Source organism: Schistocerca nitens, chromosome 1 (assembly GCF_023898315.1).
Source record: "Schistocerca nitens isolate TAMUIC-IGC-003100 chromosome 1, iqSchNite1.1, whole genome shotgun sequence".
In the NCBI taxonomy this organism is placed as follows: Eukaryota; Metazoa; Arthropoda; class Insecta; order Orthoptera; family Acrididae; genus Schistocerca; species Schistocerca nitens.
The window spans coordinates 1,215,839,753-1,215,861,771 of NC_064614.1; the positions used below are offsets into that span (position 1 = coordinate 1,215,839,753).

Sequence of the window (22,019 nt, forward strand, 5' to 3'; positions counted from 1 at the left end):
GCTAAAAGTCAGAAGCTGCGGCAATATGATGTTCAGGTCTTTCAAGACGTAATAAAGCCCTTAAAGTAAAACATAAGGTTCGCTAAGCAATTATTAACTCTAAATTAAATGAACATGGATTAAACCGTTTAATTGTAGCAGAATACTTTAAAGAAAAATTTACCACGTCAGTCAGTGGCCCATCTAAGTAAACGTTCAAGTAACCCGAGACTATCTCGGAGGTACTGAAAATGTGGAAATTTGTGGTAAGGTCTTATGGGACCAAACTGATGAGGTCATCGGTCCCTAAGCTTACACACTACCTAATCTACCTTAAACTAACTTACGCTAAGGACAACACACACACCCGTGCCCGAGTGAAGACTCGAACCTCTGACGGCGGAGGGGGGGGGGGGTCGAGCCGCGGGGGATCTCATAGAGCAATTGCCTCTACGACACTTCTTATACACACATAAATAGAAATAACTAAGCAAATCAGGCGAAGTTACACTCGCGGCTTCAAATGGGTTACAGTAACTGCCCCCCCTCTTCCCCCCCCCCCCCCCCCCCCCATGAACCACAGACCTTGCCGTTGGTGGGGAGGCTTGCGTGCCTCAGCGATACAGATAGCCGTACCGTAGGTGCAACCACAACGGAGGGGTATCTGTTGAGAGGCCAGACAAACGTATGGTTCCTGAAGAGGGGCAGCAGCCTTTTCAGTAGTTGCAGGAGCAACAGTCTGGATGATTGACTGATCTGGCCCTGTAACACTAACCAAAACGGCCTTGCTGTGCTGGTACTGCGAACGGCTGAAAGCAAGGGGAAACTACGGCCGTAATTTTTCCCGAGGGCATGCAGCTTTACTGTATGGATAAATGATGATGGCGTCCTCTTGGGTAAGATATTACGGAGGTAAAATAGTCCCCCATTCGGATCTCCGGGCGGGGACTACTCAGGAGGACGTCGTTATCAGTTGCTCGTAGAGGGAGACCAAGAGATGAATACACTGAACAGATTCAGAGGGATGTAGGCTGCAGTACGTACTGGGAGATGAAGAAGCTTGCACAGGATAGAGTAGCATGGAGAGCTGCTTCAAACCAGTCTCAGGACTGAAGACCACAACAACAACAGCAACAGTAACTGCAAGAAAACCTCATCTTTCAGACTCCACAGGCGGGGCTCACTGAGGGAATAAACACAATTCTCACCATAACTTCTTTAGTATTCCATATGCCATCATTCAAAGCACTATTCCGGCCGCCAGCATCCAAATTGCACCTGGCGAAAACATTCCAGAAGACAAATTGCTGATGCACTCTCTCTCCAAAATCCGGAAATCAGCCTCAGTGAATGCTATCGTACATACGGCTCCGAATACAGAACCGAGCGAGGTGGCGCAGTGGCTAGCACACTGGACTCGCATTCGGGAGGACGACGGTTCAATCCCGCGTCCGGCCATCCTGATTTGGGTTTTCCATGATTTCCTTAAATCGCTGCATCCAAATGCCAGGATGGTTCCTTTGAAAGGGCACGGCCGACATCCTTCCCCGTCCTTCCTTAATGCGATGAGACCGATGACCTCGCTGTCTGGTCTCCTCCCCCAGGCAAGCCCCAAACCAACCCCCGAATACAGCAAGAGGCCCCAACGGCCACCGTGTCAGCAGACTGGTCCCTCAGCCCGTACCTGCTGCTGCCGCGTACCGACACCAACTCGAAAACCGCAGCACGGGTCTCTGCTTTTCCTCACTCGCAAGCGGCGACAAACCGAGAGAACCAGCGCGGCACTCGTCTCTCCTACCGGGGCGCCAGTCAGTCGCAGGATTCAAAGAGAGCTCAACATCGCTACGGCTCACCACCTTTCAGCTTTGCCTTCTTTGCTTAGGACTGGTTGCCATGTGAGCTCTTGATATTCATATAGCTACTTCTCTGTTCTCCAAAGGCCTTTTTAATTTTCCTGTAGGCAGGTATCTGTCTTTTCCATAGTGACATATGCTTCTAAATCCTTACATAATATGTCCTCTAGCCAGCCCCATTTAGCCATTTTGCACTTACCGTTAATCTCATTTTTTAGACATTTGTATTCCCTTTCGCCTGCTTCCACTACCGCATTTTTATATTTTCTGGATGAGGAGGAGGAGGAGATTAGTGTTTAACGTCCCGCCGACAATGAGGTCATTAGAGATGGAGGATGAGCTCGGATTACTGAAGAACGGGAATTTGCCTTAAGGAATTAACGGAAATCACGGAAAATCAAAATCAGGATGACCGGACACGGGTTTGAAAAGTCGTCCTCCCGAATATGTTTTATATTTTCTTCTTTCATCAATTAAATTTAATAGCTCCTGTTGTCGTGTCCTGACATAGGTGAGAGAGGGAAAAGGGGGTTGCTGGTCAGTCTGCGCTCCGGAACGGTACAGAGCAGAAGGCAGGACAATTCACAGTGAAGGCATTTAATTGTTTTCTCCTATCTGAGACAACGCTAGTACAGGCATTTACTAGAAATGCAGGTGGTGAGACTCGATAGGGAACTCGTAGTGGAGAGTCGGACAAACAGGGTTTTGAAATAGTTGTTTATTCCATACGGGACTAACTAATACACTGGAGGCTAGTTCTAGGGTTAGAAAAAGCATGAATAACACTGTTACAACAGAAGCCAGTGCAGAAGTCCCAGGAGTGGATGCTAACCACAGTAGCAAACACTAGCAGCATCTTAAGGCAACAACTTAGTTGCAAAACAAAACATACTGAATGTGACACTGTTCACTGAGGCACTCCAAGTGAGAGAGAGCAGACTTACGCGGAGCTTTACCGAGGCTGGAGTCGACGGACGCGGATTCGGCGCCCAGATCGTCTGACTGAGAACTCTGTCAAAATGCGGAATCTAGGGGTTTTAAAGAGTCGCGTGGGGGCACTGTTTTTCCCACTTAAAGCCACCCAGCCAATCCCGTTGGTCTCTTGCGGGCGCCTGCCAATCACGGTTTAGTTAGGTCCCCTCTACTGCTCCTAAGGCGGGGATGTTAATGCAGTTGCAATAACTAAGTCCGTATTTGGTATCAACATTCTTCAGCTGAAAGCTAAACGTAACTGCTCTGCCAAATAAGGCTTGCAACATTATTGTTATACGCCTCCTTCCCCACAGCTTCAAGATAACACTACAGTAGCAAGGAATAATCAATATATTACACTGTGTCATCCAAGGATTCTACTAGCTCTAGGCAAGTTGGCAAGAACAGCGAAAAGAAATACAGCAGAAGACGAATGGGTAAGAGATGAAACACTGAAGGCAACATTGGATCAAATAGGTAAAAAACCTGTTTGATCCAATGTTGCCTTCAGTGTTTCATCTCTTACCCATTCGTCTTCTGCTGTATTTCTTTTCGCTGTTCTTGCCAACTGTTGCCTTATCCTCCCTCTGAAACTCTCAACAACCTCTGGTTCCTACCTTATTGCAATTTCTTCAGATCTGCTCTACAGTTCATAACCAATAAATTATGGTGATAGCCCACATATGCCCCTGGAAATGTCGTACAATTTAAAATCTGGTTCCGAAATCTCTGTCGTACCAGCATATGTATAACCCATCTGAAATCTTCCGGTGTCTCCAGGTCTCTTCCACGTAAATATTAAACTTAAAACTATTAATGCCATAGGTGGCATCGTTATAGGTTCAATTTTTCCGTCGATTCTAATGATAACTATCATATTGCTGTTCACACTAATTCATTTTTTGCTGTAACTTCCTATTCGTGTCGAATCCTACTCCCGTTTTATCATTTTCTGTTGCTGCCATAATTATCATATACTTGTCTGACCAGAAATTCTTATTTTCCTCCGACTTCATTCCACTGACCCCCCCACTGTTACTTGACCTAGCCTCTGGATTTTCCATTTCAGATTTTCTGGCTTCCCTACCACATTCACATTTCTGACATTCCACACATGCAGATTATTTAATTTTTTTCTCGTGGTCACCTCCCCCTTCGCAGTCCTCTCTCAGAGATCTGACGGAGGAACCAATATTGATTATTTTAACAAATGGAGAGATAATACGACACATTCAACGAAGGGCCACATGTCTTGTGGATACACGTTATTTATGCAATGATTCCCATTGCCTTCTTCAGCTTGACGTTGTTAATCACTGCTAGTTCACCCCTCCCCCCTCCCCCCTATTAAGTACAGATTCCCACCACAAAGACTAGTGGGTGTCTATTCCCCTGCCCTCTGTGACAAGGGCGTTAGCACAACGAAATCCACTTATACCGCAATTCTCCGGCCGCTGTTGCTGATGATTGTTGTTCAGATTTTAGCAGTGGTTTGGATCAAACCCGGAACTTAGGCTGTTTTTATCTCTAGTCAAAGACACCTCGACCACGGTGATCACTTCTAACTGGAAGCAATTATCGCTTTGGGTAGAAAATTAGGAAAATGTGACAGCTCAAGCCACGGAGAGCCGTCCAACGTTCTCTAAAAAGAAGTGTTAATTTTGCTGAATTCGAGTAGATGGTGATTCAGCATCAGTCCCCGTGTAGTTGCTCGTAAAATTCATTATTAGAAGAATATAGTGTTCGAAATACTTTTGAAGCAGCGATTACTCCTCTGTCATTACACATAAATAGTGTGCTCACACAAAGGGGAGATATTAATTTCGAACCAGAGTTCAGTTCTTTCAGTGGATCATGTTTTATAAAGAGCAAGTTGTTTGTGTCAATAAAAAATGAAATATACACTTCTGAAAATTAGTTCCCGGTCTCAACCTAGATACTCGGTTAGTGTTCCCTACTATCGCCGTAAGTTTGATAGTAAGGGTTGGGACACCCTTTATAATCGTATCTTGTTTATTGATATGTATCGTCGGCTTTCTAGTCAGAATAGCAAAATCTTTAAAGACGTTTTTTGTGGATTTCAACACCAAGGCAACGTGTGGACGCTGCAATGCGTGTGTTTCCAGACAACTTTATAGTACGCGATTTTTTCCCTTTACTTCTACAAAAATGCACTAAAATAAAAAGTACACCAATTAGTACGTCCTTAAACATCGGTCATGTTAGAAACAGCCCAACTCCATAAATGCATATTTTTCAGGAAACATAAAAAAACCATTTTTAAAAGAAAGTTCACCACATATCAAAAGTTGCTTCGTCCTTTTTAAAGAGTATACTTAGGTGAGTTATTTAACATAGAATATAATCTCCAGCTCCTAGCAGACCCAGCCAAAAGCCGGCCGGGGTGACCGAGCGGTTCTAGGTGCTACAGTCTGGAAACGCGCGACCTCTACAGTCGCAGGTTCGAATCCTGCCTCGGGCATGGATGTGTGTGATGTCCTTAGGTTAGTTAGGTTTAAGTAGTTCTACGTTCTAGGGAACTGATGACTACAGAAGTTAAGTCCCATAGTGCTCAAAGCCATTTGAACCATTTTTAATGAGTACTTGAAATTCCTTAATGTTGGTATATGGAATACTGAATGCTTGTCTCTTGAAAGATTTTCGCTTTCTAGCGAATTTACTATCACTTATATAGAGGAGGCCACCAATCCTTGATGTTAATTACATATTCAAAGCCTACCATAGTGCCGGCCGGAGTGGCCGTGCGGTTCTAGGCGCTACAGTCTGGAACCGAGCGACCGCTGCGGTCGCAGGTTCGAATCCTGCCTCGGGCATGGATGTGTGTGATGTCCTTAGGCTAGTTAGGTTTAATTATTTCTAAGTTCTAGGCGACTGATGACCTCAGAAGTTAAGTCGCATAGTGCTCAGAGCCATTTGAACCAACCTACCATAGTAACCATGTACTTCCCGAGGAGTCTTGACTTTACTATTATTTAACATACTTCTTTTGGAAGATAAATTAGATCGTCCTTTGACAAAAGCCTCTTCACAATTCCAAAATCATGGTCACTGGAGAGAAAAGAATGTCCTTTCTGGGGAAAGAAGCGCTGGATTTTATCAAAACGCTGTGTCTTTACAAGAGCCATTAAAAATCTTACTATAGCGTGATTTCCGTTTTGACCACCGCATTATCTGTGTAATGCAGAAGAAAAGAAGCTACTTGATTTGGTCCTTTGTTACCCTGGGTTTCATCATAGAGGTAAAAATGACCTTGTCCAGATTTTGAATTACGAAATTCAAATACGTTGAGGGTTAACTATCGAAGATAAAACAACTCCTTGCCCCGGAATATTAGGCAGTGATATATCCTGAAAGCAGTCAGATGTCATAATAACCACATCCTCTCCTCCTCTGCACAGAGATTTTGAAGCTTGAAGAGTACTGTAAAAATGTTTGCCTCTTCTTTTGTGGATCATTATCCTGCTTCAGCAACCTTCTTTGCCTTCTCGTTAAGGAATGGGGACTTCGGTTCCTGTTCCAGAACTTCGCATGTACGTACAGCAGGTATCTATGGCCTCCTAAAACTGAGGTGAAAATGCTTTGAAGTATTTAGCATAGTACTAATGTTTAATGTCTACGTCAGGATATTTTTCCTGAAACATCTGAAACGTGATTTTCACGTTTAACTTTGCATCAAGGTAATTTTTCACCTTGGAGGAATAGTGGGTCTGTTTCCTTGGAAATGACACAATATGTTGATGAATTAGCATCTTGATTTCGGCAGACTTTGAATTTGCTGTGGGGTTTCTTCCTCTTAAATCAACTGAATGCTTACCGTCTATGAACAGTTCTCTTACACGACGGAGTCTGCTGTCACCCATAAGACCATGGAAAGTTATAAATGCCTCATGGTAGACTTCCTTCCTTTAACAACTGGGTATGATGAAGTGCTTAAAAGTGTGACTACGCATAATGGATCAGACATTTTTAGATCGATGAGGTCTTTGTAATAAAGTTGGCACTCGGCGTGCTTCCACAGCCGTTCCCGTCAGCCATAGCGCCGGGTGTCAACTTTGCGCGTTTAATACAGCGCTACTGGCAATGAGACCTTATAAGCATGTATGCTGTTGTTTTTGTTCTCTAAGTTATTAAATCTAATAAAGATATATGATGAAATAGCCGCGCGGGATTAGCCGAGCGGTCTAAGGGCGCTGCAGTCATAGACCGTGCGGCTGGTCCCGGCGGAGGTTCCAGTCCTCCCTCGGACATGGGTGTGTGTGTTTTTCCTTAGGATAATTTAGGTTAAGTAGTGTGTAAGCTTAGGGACTGATGACCTTAGCAGTTAAGTTCCATAAGATTTCACACACATTTGAACATTTTTATATGATGAAATATATCAACATTAGCAAAACATGCTTTCATACAGTGGCATTTCTCACCTGTTTTCTTTCCGGAATTGTTTCTTTCGTGCATAGTTATGCATTGACTTTGTTGAACACGTGCTCTTTTAATTACCTCACTCTTGTATTCAGCTTCATTCCTCCCACCCGTCTTTAGTTTTGTGGAGTTTTCCATTATCACAGAACTTTAAAACAAAACTGCACCCTCGTAATCACGTAAGATAACAAAGAATGTTCTATTCTGTCTAAAAGACAACCAACTCTTCAATAATGACAAACCTTATTACGAGAATAAACAGATCACACAGCACTGCCAACAGAATCAACAGTGCAGTCACGTTAAGATTAGAAACAACTTACCAGACATAAAAAAACAGACACAGGTAGATGGAAATTACGTCGTTTCTATACATAACGCTGCGGCTACCCTTAAAGAACACCTGGACGTAAGTAACTCATTTTGCATAAAATGTGAGTTAAGTTGTTTCTAAAATGATCAATTCAGAGGCGTTTTTCGTATTTTCTGCTGTTCCAAGTCGCTAACCTGTAAGTGAAGAAGGTCCATCTGCGCGACTAGATATGTCTCCCAAGCGCGTTACGTGTCTTTCATTTTCAGTGGTCCGTGACGCATATTTTGTTTCTTGCTGTGTGCATAGACTAGATACACGATAAAATACTTTGAAACGCGTTAGTATATTGCAGTATTTAGCCTTCCGCTGTTAGTTTACCACGTTTCAGTTCCGCTTCCGGTTTTGTGAGGTCCTTTTTTAATAGCTGTTCCGCAGTGGAATTGTTTTTAGTTGCCCTGCACAGCCCAAGATGTACTGTTGTGGCCATTCGTGTGCCCATTTCACTATATCTACTGCACGTTTTCAGGAGTTTCATCGGCGTTCTGTCGCAGTTTCTCGTTTGGCTCATTACATTGTCATTCTATACGAGGGCACTCCTTTTGTTGGTGAGAGGGCGACAGCGAGCCCGAGAGGAGGGAAGGGGGCGGTGGTCAGGGGGGAGCGGTGTCATACTCGGGCCCAGGCAAGACCCGCCTCAACAAGCCCCTCGCTGAGATGCTGCGCGCCGGTCGCGGTGCCGGCGCAGTATGGCAACAGCGGGGCTTACCTCCGGATCCCCCCCAGTCTCGAGCGACCGCTGGGCCGGCAGCAAGTGTTTGTGCGCGCTACAGTGCGGACCCGGCAACGGATATGGTCAAGGCTCTTAAGTTCGTTCTGGCGCGCCACTTTGAGGGCGAGCCGCAGCTCGACAACTTCCGACTGGAGGAGGAGGAACTGCCGCCTCTGGAAGATGGCCAGATACTGTGCGAAGCCGTTTACCTCAGCGTAGACCCGTATCAGAGGGTGTTCAAGGAAATGCACAAGCTGGGTGAACCCATGATTGGGTCTCAGGTACGTACGACAACTGCAACTCAGATTGAATTTCCGTACAGTTCACTGGGCCAATAATACAAGGTGTCCCAGAAGGAATGGTCAATATTCAGGGCTATGTCAGGAAAGATCATTCGAAGCAAGGAAGTCTAATGTCTGAGAACTTCCTTGTTTTGTTCCATACTACCTGCTCCCTAAATATGGAAAACAAAGATATTTCAGTACTGCAGAAGAGATTTGTTTCACAGTATCAAAATGAAAAAGGTGATTGTGGCCCTTAAAGATACGCATTTTAGAGCCCATGTTTAATAGATATTTTTGTTTCGATTGACCGTTTCTGTCGTATCCCCAAGGACACTAGGTATAGCGTGGCTGCGAGTTTTAGCGCGTCTTGTTTATAGAACTCTGTCGTGGTTGTTGTTTGAGTACATCAAATATTAGACAGCCATTAAGAGGCCCTCACACGTTCAGTAATACTGTCTCTCAATATACCGACCATCTGAGGAAGCGTATTGACGTTTTGTAATATCCGAAATATTGACGAGCGCCATTTATGACCCTCAAAATATTCTCAGTATTGTCAATATATTCTGAACGTGCGAGGTCAAGTGTTTGCAGTTTGACAATGTTCTCCATTCACATGTTGACAGAGCTTCATGAACCAGCCACAAGGCATTAGCGTACGCTGTTTGTTTCCGATTTGCCTTTGTGCATATCATACATCAGATTGTTTTTCGAGCAGTCTTTTAAAGCAAAAAAATTTTGATAGGCGAACGCAAAGGTAATCATTGTATATTCCACTTAAAGATGGTCAACTTCTCTATGATACTCCCTACTTTATTAATTTGAAAATATAGTAAAGGTTGGTGAATCATATAGCAGTTTGAAAAAACGCTTCCAGTGCGAAAAATACGTCATATATCTGAAATGACTAGTAAGAGGTCTGTGAAATGCGTCAGTTTCACCAAATCAACACAAAACATAAAAATTGTTTAACACTCCTTGCCTGAACATATCCTAGCCAGGCGGATGTAATTACTTCACAGGTTTCCATGGAATTTTACTAATTGTGTTTGCTGATATTACAGAACTAAACGTCGAGGATTCGAATGACCCGCCTGTCGCCAGAAATCTCAAAGTTACTCTTCATCTATCGTCGAATACGACCGCTTCTCTCAACAACATATTTTACTTTTCTTTTTTTTATCTCGTATCAACATTAATAACTCTTCGTATGACGATGCAGGGTTCTTCGTACAATAATTTATGAAATCTTTCGAGTACGTGGTTCCGATTTGTCAGTAAACTAACATGCGACCAATCTTTTTTAACCACTCCGAACCCATTTCCTTCTCGTTGTTTTCTATTGCTTGCAAGTGATAGGAAAAATAATTACGGCGCACGCTTTCTTTTGGGTTTTCGGGATCTCAACCTTGCAAAACCACATTGTCAGCTGATAATTTTTGTCAGTAGTATTGATGGTGTAAGATTTCTTCAATATATTGAAGGTTTGAGAGACTAGTATTGTCAATGAAATAATTTTGTACAGGCCCCTTGAGTCGTTCGGACAGTACCGGCCTAAGGCCCAAGCGACACAAGTCCGGCTTGGGGCGGCAAGCTGAGATGGTCGTCAGTGGCGCCAAAGTGCAAGATTTATATACGGAGCGCATCACAATTAAACTGCTAACTGCAGAAAGAGAACAAGTCCGATTTCACAAATTTTTCAGGAGATACAAAAAACTGCTTTATTAAAAATCGTAAAGCAAAATTATTGTATATTTCTCTAAAAGTATCTGGTTCTGTGGAAATTAATGTATGTAATTTTTATCCAGTTTTGTTTTATCATCGACTCATGCTTTATCCTTTTTTGCAGCTGGGCATGGTCTCTTTTTGCAATAAACAATGTGGAATGTGAATTAAAAGCCTTATATTTTGAGGACACAAATTTATTTTACATATTTTCTTCAAACTAAACACATTTTAAGCATTACTACATCAAAACGAATTCATGGACTTAAACATGTTCTATGTGTTTCATCCATCTTTGTTGTCGAATATGTCAAAATTTATTCCAAAATTGCACTTTTTTTCCATATCGTCCATTTTTAAGATTTTTATGTTTAGTTTGGCTTTGCACGCAGGTTCCTTGGGAGTGTTGTGAGTGTTCTTTAAAAAAAATAGCTGTTTGCTCGCAAGCTGTTTTTTACTTGACCTACCTGAGGTGTATTTTTGCTGACACTAAATTCTTGATACTCAGGGCAAAATAAATCTTTTTTGTTTTGGAACACATTAGCCATAAGAATTATTAATAAGGCAAGGATTTTTTTTTAATAATTTCGGCTACGAAGTATTGAAAACTGTTTTCTTGAGAACAACACTAAATTTGTCTTTCTTCTACGAGGAATGCAGTACGTGGTCTATCATCTCATTAACAGTGTAATATCGTTCCTGTTTTCTGCTGATAACAAAATCCGCAAATTGTGTACAGCAGGAAGAGAACCCGTGCAGGACGCATTTTCTTTCTGCAGTAAGCGATGAATCAATACCTGTTCATAGACGCGCTTTATCGATTGCGAAGAAGTTCCGTGTCTGCAGTAAACGATGCGACTACCCAACTGGACTTCTTTGATGCAACGAAACTAATTTTGAAAAATTTTGTACACGTTTCCTTTTTGCAGTTGAGGGTACTGCGCAAACTGACAAGAATGAAAATGCACGAGTGACAAGGGCGCAGGGCGGTGGGTAGGCTTACCACATATTTTTGATACGATCCGGTGTTGTAGAGCCTGTGTTATTTCGAATTACTGTGCAATGTGCCTTCTGACATTCATGCATGTCCGAAGGAAGAGAAACTGCGGCGACTACAACCGTTATGAAACACATCAAATGTATTCGCAGTTGCAAATATAAACAACCATCAGCTGCATAATGGAATGACAATGAAAATTTGTGTCTGACTGCTACTCGAACCCGGATTTCCCGCTCATCGTAACGGTTGCCTTACCGTTAGGCAAACCGAGCACGACTCACGGCAAGAACCAAACTTTCTTATGACGTCCACCATTTTGTCTGTACATATATGCATATATATACATACTGGATGTAAGAATACAGATGTAGACATAGTGGTTGATGACATGTGGAAGTGTGGGTTCTAGCCGTGAGTTGTGCTCGGATAGACTATTGGTAACGCGACCGACCGCGATAAGCCAGAAGTTTGGGTTCGAGTCCCCTCCGGCACAAATTTTCATTGTTGTCATACCATTATGCAGCTCATGGTTGTTCATATTCGCAACTGCGAATACATTTCATGTACACATTTTTAGGTCTAACTCGAGACATATCACCATATTCTCTTGGGTCCAACTCAGGACAAAGTTTTGAAATTTGTTGAAACAGTTTAATGAAACATTAACTTTATTTAAGCCGATAGATTTGTATTTTTCACTAGAAATGATTTTTTTTCAGAAATGGCGTTCGTGTCTACCAGTGTGGTATGAAAATGTAGCATCTCCAACAACACACTCCAGATGACTGTTCTTCCCATTGTTTTGGAGAAGCAGTAGCATTATAACGCTCATATGTTTAGATGTTTTCGCGTGCTTTTTTATTATCATCCTTTCATTAATTTGTAACACAAAATTCTGCAGTACATAGTGTGCAATACACACACTCATTGTTGCACAATTTTATAAATTTTTATTCCTGTTGCATGTTAACGTTAAACACACACTTCCTTTTGCCCATTGATAAAAGATAAACAAAAACTGAATAGATGAAATAATTTGGTGACCGTGGCTCGGAGGAGGGGGGTGGGGGGCAGAACCGTTCGGAGATGCTCCTGCGTCTTGATAGAACTCTCAAAACCGACCCCTCTCCCTCAGAAAAACTACCCTACTGCAATTTATTGTACCATATATTTAATAAATTTTGTAATTTGTAACGTAGATTTAGTAATATAATAATACTTAAATGAGCTATGTAGATGAGTAATACTGCACACAACCAATTAAATGTACCACTTTAGTAAGTAAATAACAACTTTCTAAAACAACTCAAAGTAAAACAAAATTCTTATTGTTTATTGGCAGCTATTGTACGCTAACTTCAGTATGATGTACAATTAAGAACAGATTTTATTTCCTGTTCACAACTTATTAATAGTGCACAAATTATTAATTGGAAACAAAAGAAAAAGGGCTATAATTAAGTCTTGAGAACACATTTTCCAAAAACTATGTTTATTATGATTTTACTTTCCATTCCCTTCTTCTAGGAGGAGCAAACTCATTGATTATGTCACCGAAAAATTTATTAGCTGTGCCGTATTCTATCGACAAGATACCAGAATCTGACAGTCTGCTTCATCTATATTCGACTTTAAGTTGTTTTTATATCATCTTTAATTTTGTGAAACTGCGTTGACAAGATGCTAAAGCCACTGGAATTATCGTAAATATTCTCTAAGCTATTTCGGTGGTTGGTGAGGCATCTCGTAACCTATATTTTGAATTTTTAAAATATCCACATGAGAACCTGTATTACATCATTAGCTGTCTCTACTGCAATTTGAAAACCGCCATTGCGTTAACAAACCGCCATTGCGTTAACTAGCTTAGCTATATCGATATTTCTGCTACATCTGGCACTAAAATCTGCTGCATATTTTTCAAAGCAAGACACAGTTTTCATTTAAGATGTTTCCGACAAAAAATTAAAGTGGGATGTAATGGGGTCCTATATGTGAGGTATGTTTCCCATTTTAGTTATTATTCTATCAGATACATATCTCCATGATCAAACTCTTTCAAGCCCTCCAGCTTAAACAATTTCACTGCAATCCTTAGTTGTCAGAAAGCAGAAAAAATCGAATGCCTTCACCAGGTAGCATATTTGCTTCAGCTCCCACTCGCCAACATTTGAGATCTACAAGTACTGCCACGAATATAGAAGCAAAAACTCCATTAGCGAACATGAGCTAGCTATGTAGGCGGCAACTCGCTGCTGACACGTCCCATGTGACGTTTGTTCGGTAGTAGTCATTTCTACCCGATACTACTTCGAAGGAAAGACGCTATGACAACAGCGTGCGTTTTCAATCTCGTGCCGAAACAAGGGCTGCTTCTCGCCGGTGGAAGTCAGGTATACGTGGGGCAGGAGAATTTACTTACCCCTCTCGGTTACCAGTAGTTCTTAAATCGTCCGCCTCTCTCTCTCTCTCATTGTTCCCCTGTCGGTTTTTGCTCCCCTTCTGTGCCTGCGTCCTTGGCGGGGCTAATCTAACGATGGCCACGGTACGGCCCACGGGGGTTGGAGAGGGGGAGGAGGCAGCTTGCTCTGCCCCTCGCTAGGAACGCCTTTGGTGTTAAACACACACATTCATGAGGGGCCCGTTACCCGTCCATGACCTACCGATTTTCTCATGGGAACAGGCTGCAAGGATATAGAATCTGAGCTTTAGCAGATCAACGATCTGTTCCAGTTGCTGGCCCTCATACCTGCCTGGCGCGTGTGCCATCCGTTAACAGCCCACAAGTGTGAGAATGACGCAGCGGAGCCGTTGTTTAACATATTCGAGGGACGTGGCCGGCGACGTCTGGTTTGACGTAAGCCAGGTGTAGGTTACTTACCGAAGCTTTAATAATAGCAACAGACAGAATGTCTATTTTATAGAGTTTCTTCTAGAAGAAAATAACGTTTCTACCACAGCTGCAAGCAGTACCCCAATTATTTTCATTTCATTTCAATAATATTTGCAATTAGTTTGAAAGCTCTATAATGCTACACGTTGGACGCCTGGCGGTGAATATTCTGCACGTGATTTCAGGAGCAATTTTTACAGTTCTTTCCTTTTTTGGATAGTAGCGTCATTTAACCTTACTGAGGAACATGGTAAACCAACGAATGAAATTGATATCCACGAGCTACGAGTATTTTAAACAGAAATGCTACGATGCAGTAACCGCTAAATATCAAAATACGTGCTTCAACCGTGCAGCAACCAACCACTTTTTACAATGCTATTTATTTATTTAAATAGCGCCGTTACCGGTTTCGAACCGACAGGGCCATCTTCAGACGTTAAGATAAATTTTACAGTAGTTTTCGCTATTTGTTTTCCCAAATGATTAAATTTCCTTGGGGCGGTGGTGCCCTAAAGCCAAAACAAGACGTGAGACAATGTCTTTTTAACTGTATTTGTGCCTCTTAACGATTTTAAGTGATGTAGACAAATTATTAAAAAGAAGATGTTTCGGTTAGTTACGATGAAAAATGCGCGCCATTACGTTCCAGTGCAGACTGCATGTATGTCTTTTTGACGGTATTTCTGCCTCAGAACGATTTGGTAAGTGAAGTAAACGAATTATTAAAGGTAAGATGTTTCGGTTACTTACGATGAAAAATCCGCGCCATTACGTTCTAGTGCAGACTGGAGAAAAAGAAGGAAAAAAAACAAAAAACAAAAAATGACCTGCTCACTGTGTCTGCAGACTTTCAGTCGTTTAAGTCGTCTGTATTACAGGGTACTGTGCAATAGTTTTTACCTATGAATATTCAGTTGCGTGTTGTATCTGTGTAACTGCTTTTTGTGATGGAGTTTCAGTATGGACGGTCACTTACACAGTGTGCCATTTACAATCATCAATCGAATCTAAATGCGCGTTGCGTGCAGCGAATAATGTCTTTTCTACTAAGTTAAGTTTCGTACATTCTCAAGTTCTGAGAAATAAGGTAGGATGGCAGTTTTAATAACCGATTCGAAAAACAAAGCATAGAGGCACGTAAATATAAATCGCTGCTACCACTTACTAAGCTGAAATTTAGTTCACTCCATTTTTGAATGGCATACATTCTCCTTCAATAAATTTCCGTTTACAATGTCACTGCTTTTCTAGACGTTCTCAAGCTAAAAAAAAACAGTTGTACAAATATATACAGAAAAAACAGTATATATACAAGGTGTACAACTTTGCTTCCGCCGTTTGCCTATAGGTGGCGGCAACGGTAAGTAGCTGTCGAAAGAAACAGATCGCAGACGTCAGGCAGTTAGCTTGGACCTCTGTCAACATAACCTCATTCAAATATTAGCCGATTTGTGTCTGCATTATAAAGTCGTTCTTGATTGAAAAATGTCAGTTTACGAGCCTAATTCTCGTCATTTTCAGATGTTACTGTTTTGTTTCAATATAAAGGAAACAGCAGCTGAGTCTCATCTAATGCTCTTAAGTACGTATGGTAAGGATGCTATTAGTGAAAGAACGTATCGTGAGTGGTTTCAACGCTTCAAGAACGGCGATTTTAACGTCGTAGGCCGGCATAGTGGTGGAAGAGGGAATGTTTTCGAAGATGCAGAATTGGAGACTCGCGTCAAACTCAAGAAGAATTGGCACGATTAGTGGGAGTGACACAGCAAGCCGTTTCAAAACGTCTCAAGGCTATGGGCATGATTCAGAAAGAACAACTTGGGTTGCGTGTGAACTGAAACCAAGAGACGTTGAACAGCGTTTGGGTATTTGTGAACAGTTGTTTCAGAGGCAAAAACGGAAGGGATTTCTGCATCGCATTGTGACCGGGAACGAAAAATGGGTTCATTACGATAGCCCTAAACGCAAAAAATCATGGGGATATCCCGGCCATGCATCCACGTCGACGACCAAACCGAATATTCACGGCTCCAAGATAATGCTCTGCATTTGGTGGGACCAGCTCGGGGTCGTGTACTATGAGGTGTTAAAACCAAGTGAAAAAATCAGAGGTGTTCTTTATCGAACGCAATTGATGAGTTTGAGCAGAGCATTAAAAGACAAACGGCGAGAGGCACGATGAAGTGATTTTGCAGCACGACAACGCTCGACCCCACGTTGCAAAAGAGGTCAAAACGTACTTGGAAACGTTAAAATGGGAAATCCTACCCCACCCGCCGTATTCTTCAGACATTGCTCCCTCTGACTATCACCTGTTTAGATCAGTGACGCATGGCCTGGCTGACCAACACTGAAGAAGTCACGAATTGGATCGATTCGTGGATCGCTTCAAAAGATGAACAATTTTTTCGACGCTGGATTCGTACACTGCCCGATAGATGGGAGAAAGTAGTGGCCAGCGATGGAAAATACTTTGAATGATACATGTGAAACTAATTTGTTTCATTGAAACCTCAGATGTTGGGGAACAACTTAGTAAGGAAATATATATATATATATATATATATATATATATATATATATATATATATATATATATAATCCTTATGAATGCAGGGCCGTTTCGAGATCATCTTTCCACAGAAGCGATTTGCCATTCGAGCCTCCTCCCCACCCCCTAGTCTTACCTTACATCCGGGATTAATCTGGAAAGTCCTTGTCTCTGGGGCGGCAAAGATGATCAGAATTTAAATATTTTGTGATTGGTGAGGAAGCTTTTTTCGTTTTTTTTTTTTTTAATCTTAAGACCTGTATCGAATTTCTAAACATCCTCTTACGGTAGTACCTCTCCCGGCCGACCACGGAAAGAGCGCTGACGTCCACAGGGAGGCGTGGCTACCGATTCCTACGCAACTTTTCTCTTGGTCATTTGGAGGCAACACAACAGGAGCAGTGTTGTTATTGTGTTTTCGTGTGTGAAGGGGTCGGTTTTGAGAGTTCTATCAAGACGCAGGAGCATCTCCGAACGGTTCTGCCCCCCACCCCTCTCCTCCCAGCCACGGTCACCAAATCTTCGCAAGCCTAGCCCGTACCCACCTCGCCATACACAGACGTATCGACTTCAAGAAAGCTAGAACATGTACGGTAATGCCCGCGTCCCCTCCCTCAGGCCCGGATGTTTGGTCTGCTCTTGTTTATCACACAGTGTATATTTAAAAAATGTCTCATGACGTGACATTCACATAGCATCATATTCTTGTAAATGAATCTTGGAGGGCTCAGTTAGTTTTATGCAGTGTGTTTGAGGTCCAGACGAAAGGGGCGGATAGGGGATAGTGAAACAAGGAAATAATGTTAATAAACATAGGTTCCGAAATCAATGTTTACCCCTGAAACGACGTATGCACATATGTAGTCATGTAATTGTTGAAACACTGTTAATGTCTAAGGTGATGTTTCGTAGTAATAGACGGCAAATCATCGAGTAAAACTGAAGTGATATCAGGTGTTCCCCAGGGATGCGTCCTGGGACCTCTGCTGTTCCTGATCTATATAAATGACCTGGGTGACAATCTGAGCAGTTCTCTTAGGTTGTTCGCAGATGATACTGTAATTTACCGTCTAGTAAGGTCATCCGAAGACCAGTATCAATTGCAAAGCGATTTAGAAAAGATTGCTGTATGGTGCGGCAGGTGGCAGTTGACGCTAAATAACGAAAAGTGTGAGGTGATCCACATGAGTTCCGAAAGAAATCCGTTGGAATTCGATTACTCGATAAATAGTACAGTTCTCAAGGCTGTCAATTCAACTAAGTACCTGGGTGTTAAAATTACGAACAACTTCAGTTGGAAAGACCACATGATAATATTGTGGGGAAGGCGAGCCAAAGGTTGCGTTTCATTGGCAGGACACTTAGAACATGCAACAAGTCCACTAAAGAGACAGCTTACACTACACTCGTTCGTCCTCTGTTAGAATATTGCTGCGCGGTGTGGGATCCTTACCAGGTGGGATTGACGGAGGACATCGAAAGGGTGCAAAAAAGGGTGAGTTGGGATGGAAGTCATTAAAGCAAAGACGTTTTTCGTCGCGGCGAGATCTATTTACGAAATTACAATCGCCAACTTTCTCTTCCGAATGCGAAAATATTTTGATGAGCCCAACCTACATAGGTACGAATGATCATCAAAATAAAACAAGAGAAATCAGAGCTCGAACAGAAAGGTTTAGGTGTTCGTTTTTCCCGCGCGCTGTTCGGGAGTGGAATGGTAGAGAGATAGTATGATTGTGGTTCGATGAACCCTCTGCCAAGCACTTCAATGTGAATTGCAGAGTAGTCATGTAGATGTAGATGTAGATATTTCGAAACTGCGTAAAAGAGACCTATATTACTTTCGTTTCATTTTATCGCCATTCAAAATACCTAAATACTGGTGAATGGCGTTACGACAACAGATGTATCTGTTGTGTATCCCCAATACTATGGCTTCCAAGGCCACTTAACTTGAAAACGTTAGATTTTTGTGTGGATATATTTAAAAGCTTGTGTGTGTTCCAGCCCTGTTGATAGCGCCGATAACCACCGGGAGCGCATTGTGGGTGGTTGACACTGCATTCAGAACACGCCTGGAATTTTCGAAAGTGTACGGGCATCCATGATACGTGCCGAAGCGCGCCTTCACATGAACGGTGGCCTTGACGAACACTAGTAATGTGTTATGTCCACACGTGTATACCTGCACTGTGGATCCTCGGAACTCACTCACAAGGGAACCGCGCCTAATCATCACCACCGATTAGTCCAGATTTATGGTGTATACAGGGCTTGCCCAGAAATGAAGGTGATGGAAATGGGGGCTCCAGATGGCCAAGCGTTTAGGGCAGACAGCATTTTTCGCGCGGATCAGACGAGGCATGAGGCATTTATGTTAACCACAATTTTCAGACAGTGGTTGGCACGTGGCAAAGACTGTAGAGCGGCAGAACGAGGGCCGTGAAACAATTTTCTTTGAATTTTTCTACAGTTTTTCCATTACTTCCAATGATAATCAACCCCAATAATGCTCAGTAGATTGAATTTATTAACGTATTTATGTAAGGTATGGAGAGGAAAAGGAAAAGCAAAAGAAAATTTCAGATTGAAAATAATTTCCAAGAAAGGATTGTACTTAGACCGTCCACGAGGACTCTGCAATTAACTTTCCAAGAAGGGACAGTAATTGAAGCGCGCAGGACTTCGTAGTGCGTTGGTTTCAGGTTGGCCTTCGAGCAGCCCTCGGCAGCTGCGCATGAGGAATAGGTTGCCCTGTTTTTCTACAAGTATCATCCCAGCACGTGTAAATCATCAACTGTAAAATAGCAAAACAATCTAATTTTATATGTGTCTCTGTCGTGTATACCTTAAATCACTTCCTGGAAATTTATCAGCAATCCAAAATAATGTGTTGACCATTATTTGGGTTTATTGGCCGTACAAATACCGTAAAAACTGAATATTTTGTTCTAAGCGATTACTGCTCACGCCCTGCATATAGCATTAATTTGGGAGAAATCTGCGATGAGGAATAGGTGTTGTCCAATTTGTACTGGGGAAACCATTGGTTTCCGGACCCATGTCAGGATTACACTGAGATGACATAAGTCATAGGATACCTCCTAATATTGTGTCGGACCTCCTTTTTTTTTCAATTCGACGCCGCATGGACTCAAACAAGTCGTTGGAAGTTCACTGCAGAAATAGTGAGCCATGCTGCCTCTACAGCCGTCGATAATGGCAGAATTGTTGCCACTGCAGGACCTTGAGCACGAACTGACCTCTCGATTATGCCCCATAGATGTTCGACGGAATCCGTGTCGGGCGATGTGTGTGGCCAAATAATCCTCACGAACTGTACTGAATGGTCTTCATACCAATCACGAACAATTACGGCTCAGTGACATGCAGCATTGTCATCCATAAAAATTTCACCGTTGTTTGGGAACATGGAGTCCATGAATGGCTGTAAGTCTCCAAGTAGCCGAACACAAACCATTTCCGGCCAACGATCGGTTCAGTTGGGCCGGAGTACCCATTCCAGCCCATGCAAACACAGTCCACACCATTATGGAGCCACCACCAGCGTGCACAGTGCCTTATTGATAAGGGTCTGCGTCACACTCGAACTGTAGCATCAGTTATTACCAATTGATATCGGACTCATCTGAGCACGCCACGGTTTTCCAGTCGCCGACGATATGATAACGGCCCACGGGAGGCACTGCAGACGATGTCGTGCTGTTAGCAAAGGCTCTCCCGTCGATCGTCTACTGCCATAGCCCCGTAACACCAGATTTCTCCGCTCTACCGTTCGGAACGGAAACGTTCGTCGTACGTCGTACACTAATTTCTACAATTATTTCAAGCACTGTTGCTTCTGTATTAGCACCCGACTACATTACTCAAACGCCGCTGCTGTCGGTCGTTAAATGAAGGCCGTCGGCCACTGCCCTGTTCCCGTGATGAAGGTAATGCCCGGAATTTGGTATTCTCAGCACACTCTTTACACTGTGGATCTCAAAATATCGAGTTCCCTGACGATTTCCGTAATGGATTACCTGACGCGTCTACCTCCAACAAACATTCTGCGTTCCAAGTCCGTTAATTGCCGTCGTGTGACCGTAACCACGCAGTAAACCTTTTCCCATGAATCACTCGAATACAAATGACATCTCTGCCAACGCACTGCCCTTTTACACCTTGCGCATGCGACACTACCGCCATCTGTATATGTGCATGTGACTTATGTCTCCTCAGCGTGTTTGCTGGTTCCATTGTCCACTACTAGCAAACAGCCTGTATATCAGCCGGTAATATTGAATGTTGTGTTTACTTTGACTGCTCTGGAACGTTATTTCCGATAACGGTAACCACAGGTATAGAGAAACTCCGCACACCTTCGCCGCTGGATATCATATTTTGTACGAGGGGTATCTGTAAAATAAGGTTCCCAATTTTTTTTCGCAGTGTAAAACATGTTTATTTCATGAATGCGTGCATTTTTGGAAAGTTCAGACTTTAACTTATTTTTGCCCGCCGGAGTGGCAGAGCGGTTCTAGGCGCTACAGTCTGGAACCGCGCGACCGATACGGCCGCAGGTTCGAATCCTGCCTCGGGCATGGATGTGTGTGATGTCCTTAGGTTAGTTAGGTTTAAGTAGTTCTAAGTTCTAGGGGACTGATGACCTCAGAAGTTAAGTCCCATAGTCCTCAGAGCCATTTGAACCATTTTAACTTATTTTTCTACATAGTCGCGCTGAGGTCAATACATTTTTGCATGGGCTGTAAGAGCTTTTGAATACTCGAGTCAAAAAAAATCTTCCGCCAAGCCGCGCAGATAACTGAGAACTGATTCTTCTAGCTCTTCTCTGTCGCTGACATGCGTTCCACCCAGGTGTTTCTTCATGTCAGGGAAGAGATGGTAGTCACTTGGGGCTACGTCCGGGCTGTAGGGTGGGTGTTTGACAATAACCCATCCAAATTTTGCGATGAGCTCGTTAGTGGCCTTAGCGGTGTGCGGTCGAGCGTTATCCTGATGCAAACGCACCCACTTGGACAGCATACCTCTCCTCTTGTTTTGAATTGCACGGCGTAATTTTTGCAGTGTCTCACAGTACCCGGCAACGTTGACTGTTGTCCCGGTGGGCAGAAACTCGCACAATACCCGCTTCCGGTCCCAAAACACTGTTGCCATCACTTTGCCGACACTTTGCGTTTGTTTGAATTTTCGCGATCTCGGCGACTCTGGGTGTTTCC

General features: G+C 42.9%; 1 protein-coding gene across 1 annotated transcript in view; it reads left to right on the plus strand.

The window, feature by feature from the left end:
- The first annotated feature begins 8,310 nt into the window (after window positions 1-8,310).
- The window catches only part of LOC126239654 (prostaglandin reductase 1-like), a 55,115-nt gene continuing 41,406 nt past the window's right edge, over window positions 8,311-22,019 (plus strand). Inside the window, exon 1 of the mRNA XM_049947875.1 lies at window positions 8,311-8,604. Within this exon, the coding sequence (XP_049803832.1) occupies window positions 8,404-8,604 (201 nt within the window). The 5' untranslated portion in view covers window positions 8,311-8,403. The remainder of the gene's footprint in view (window positions 8,605-22,019) is intronic.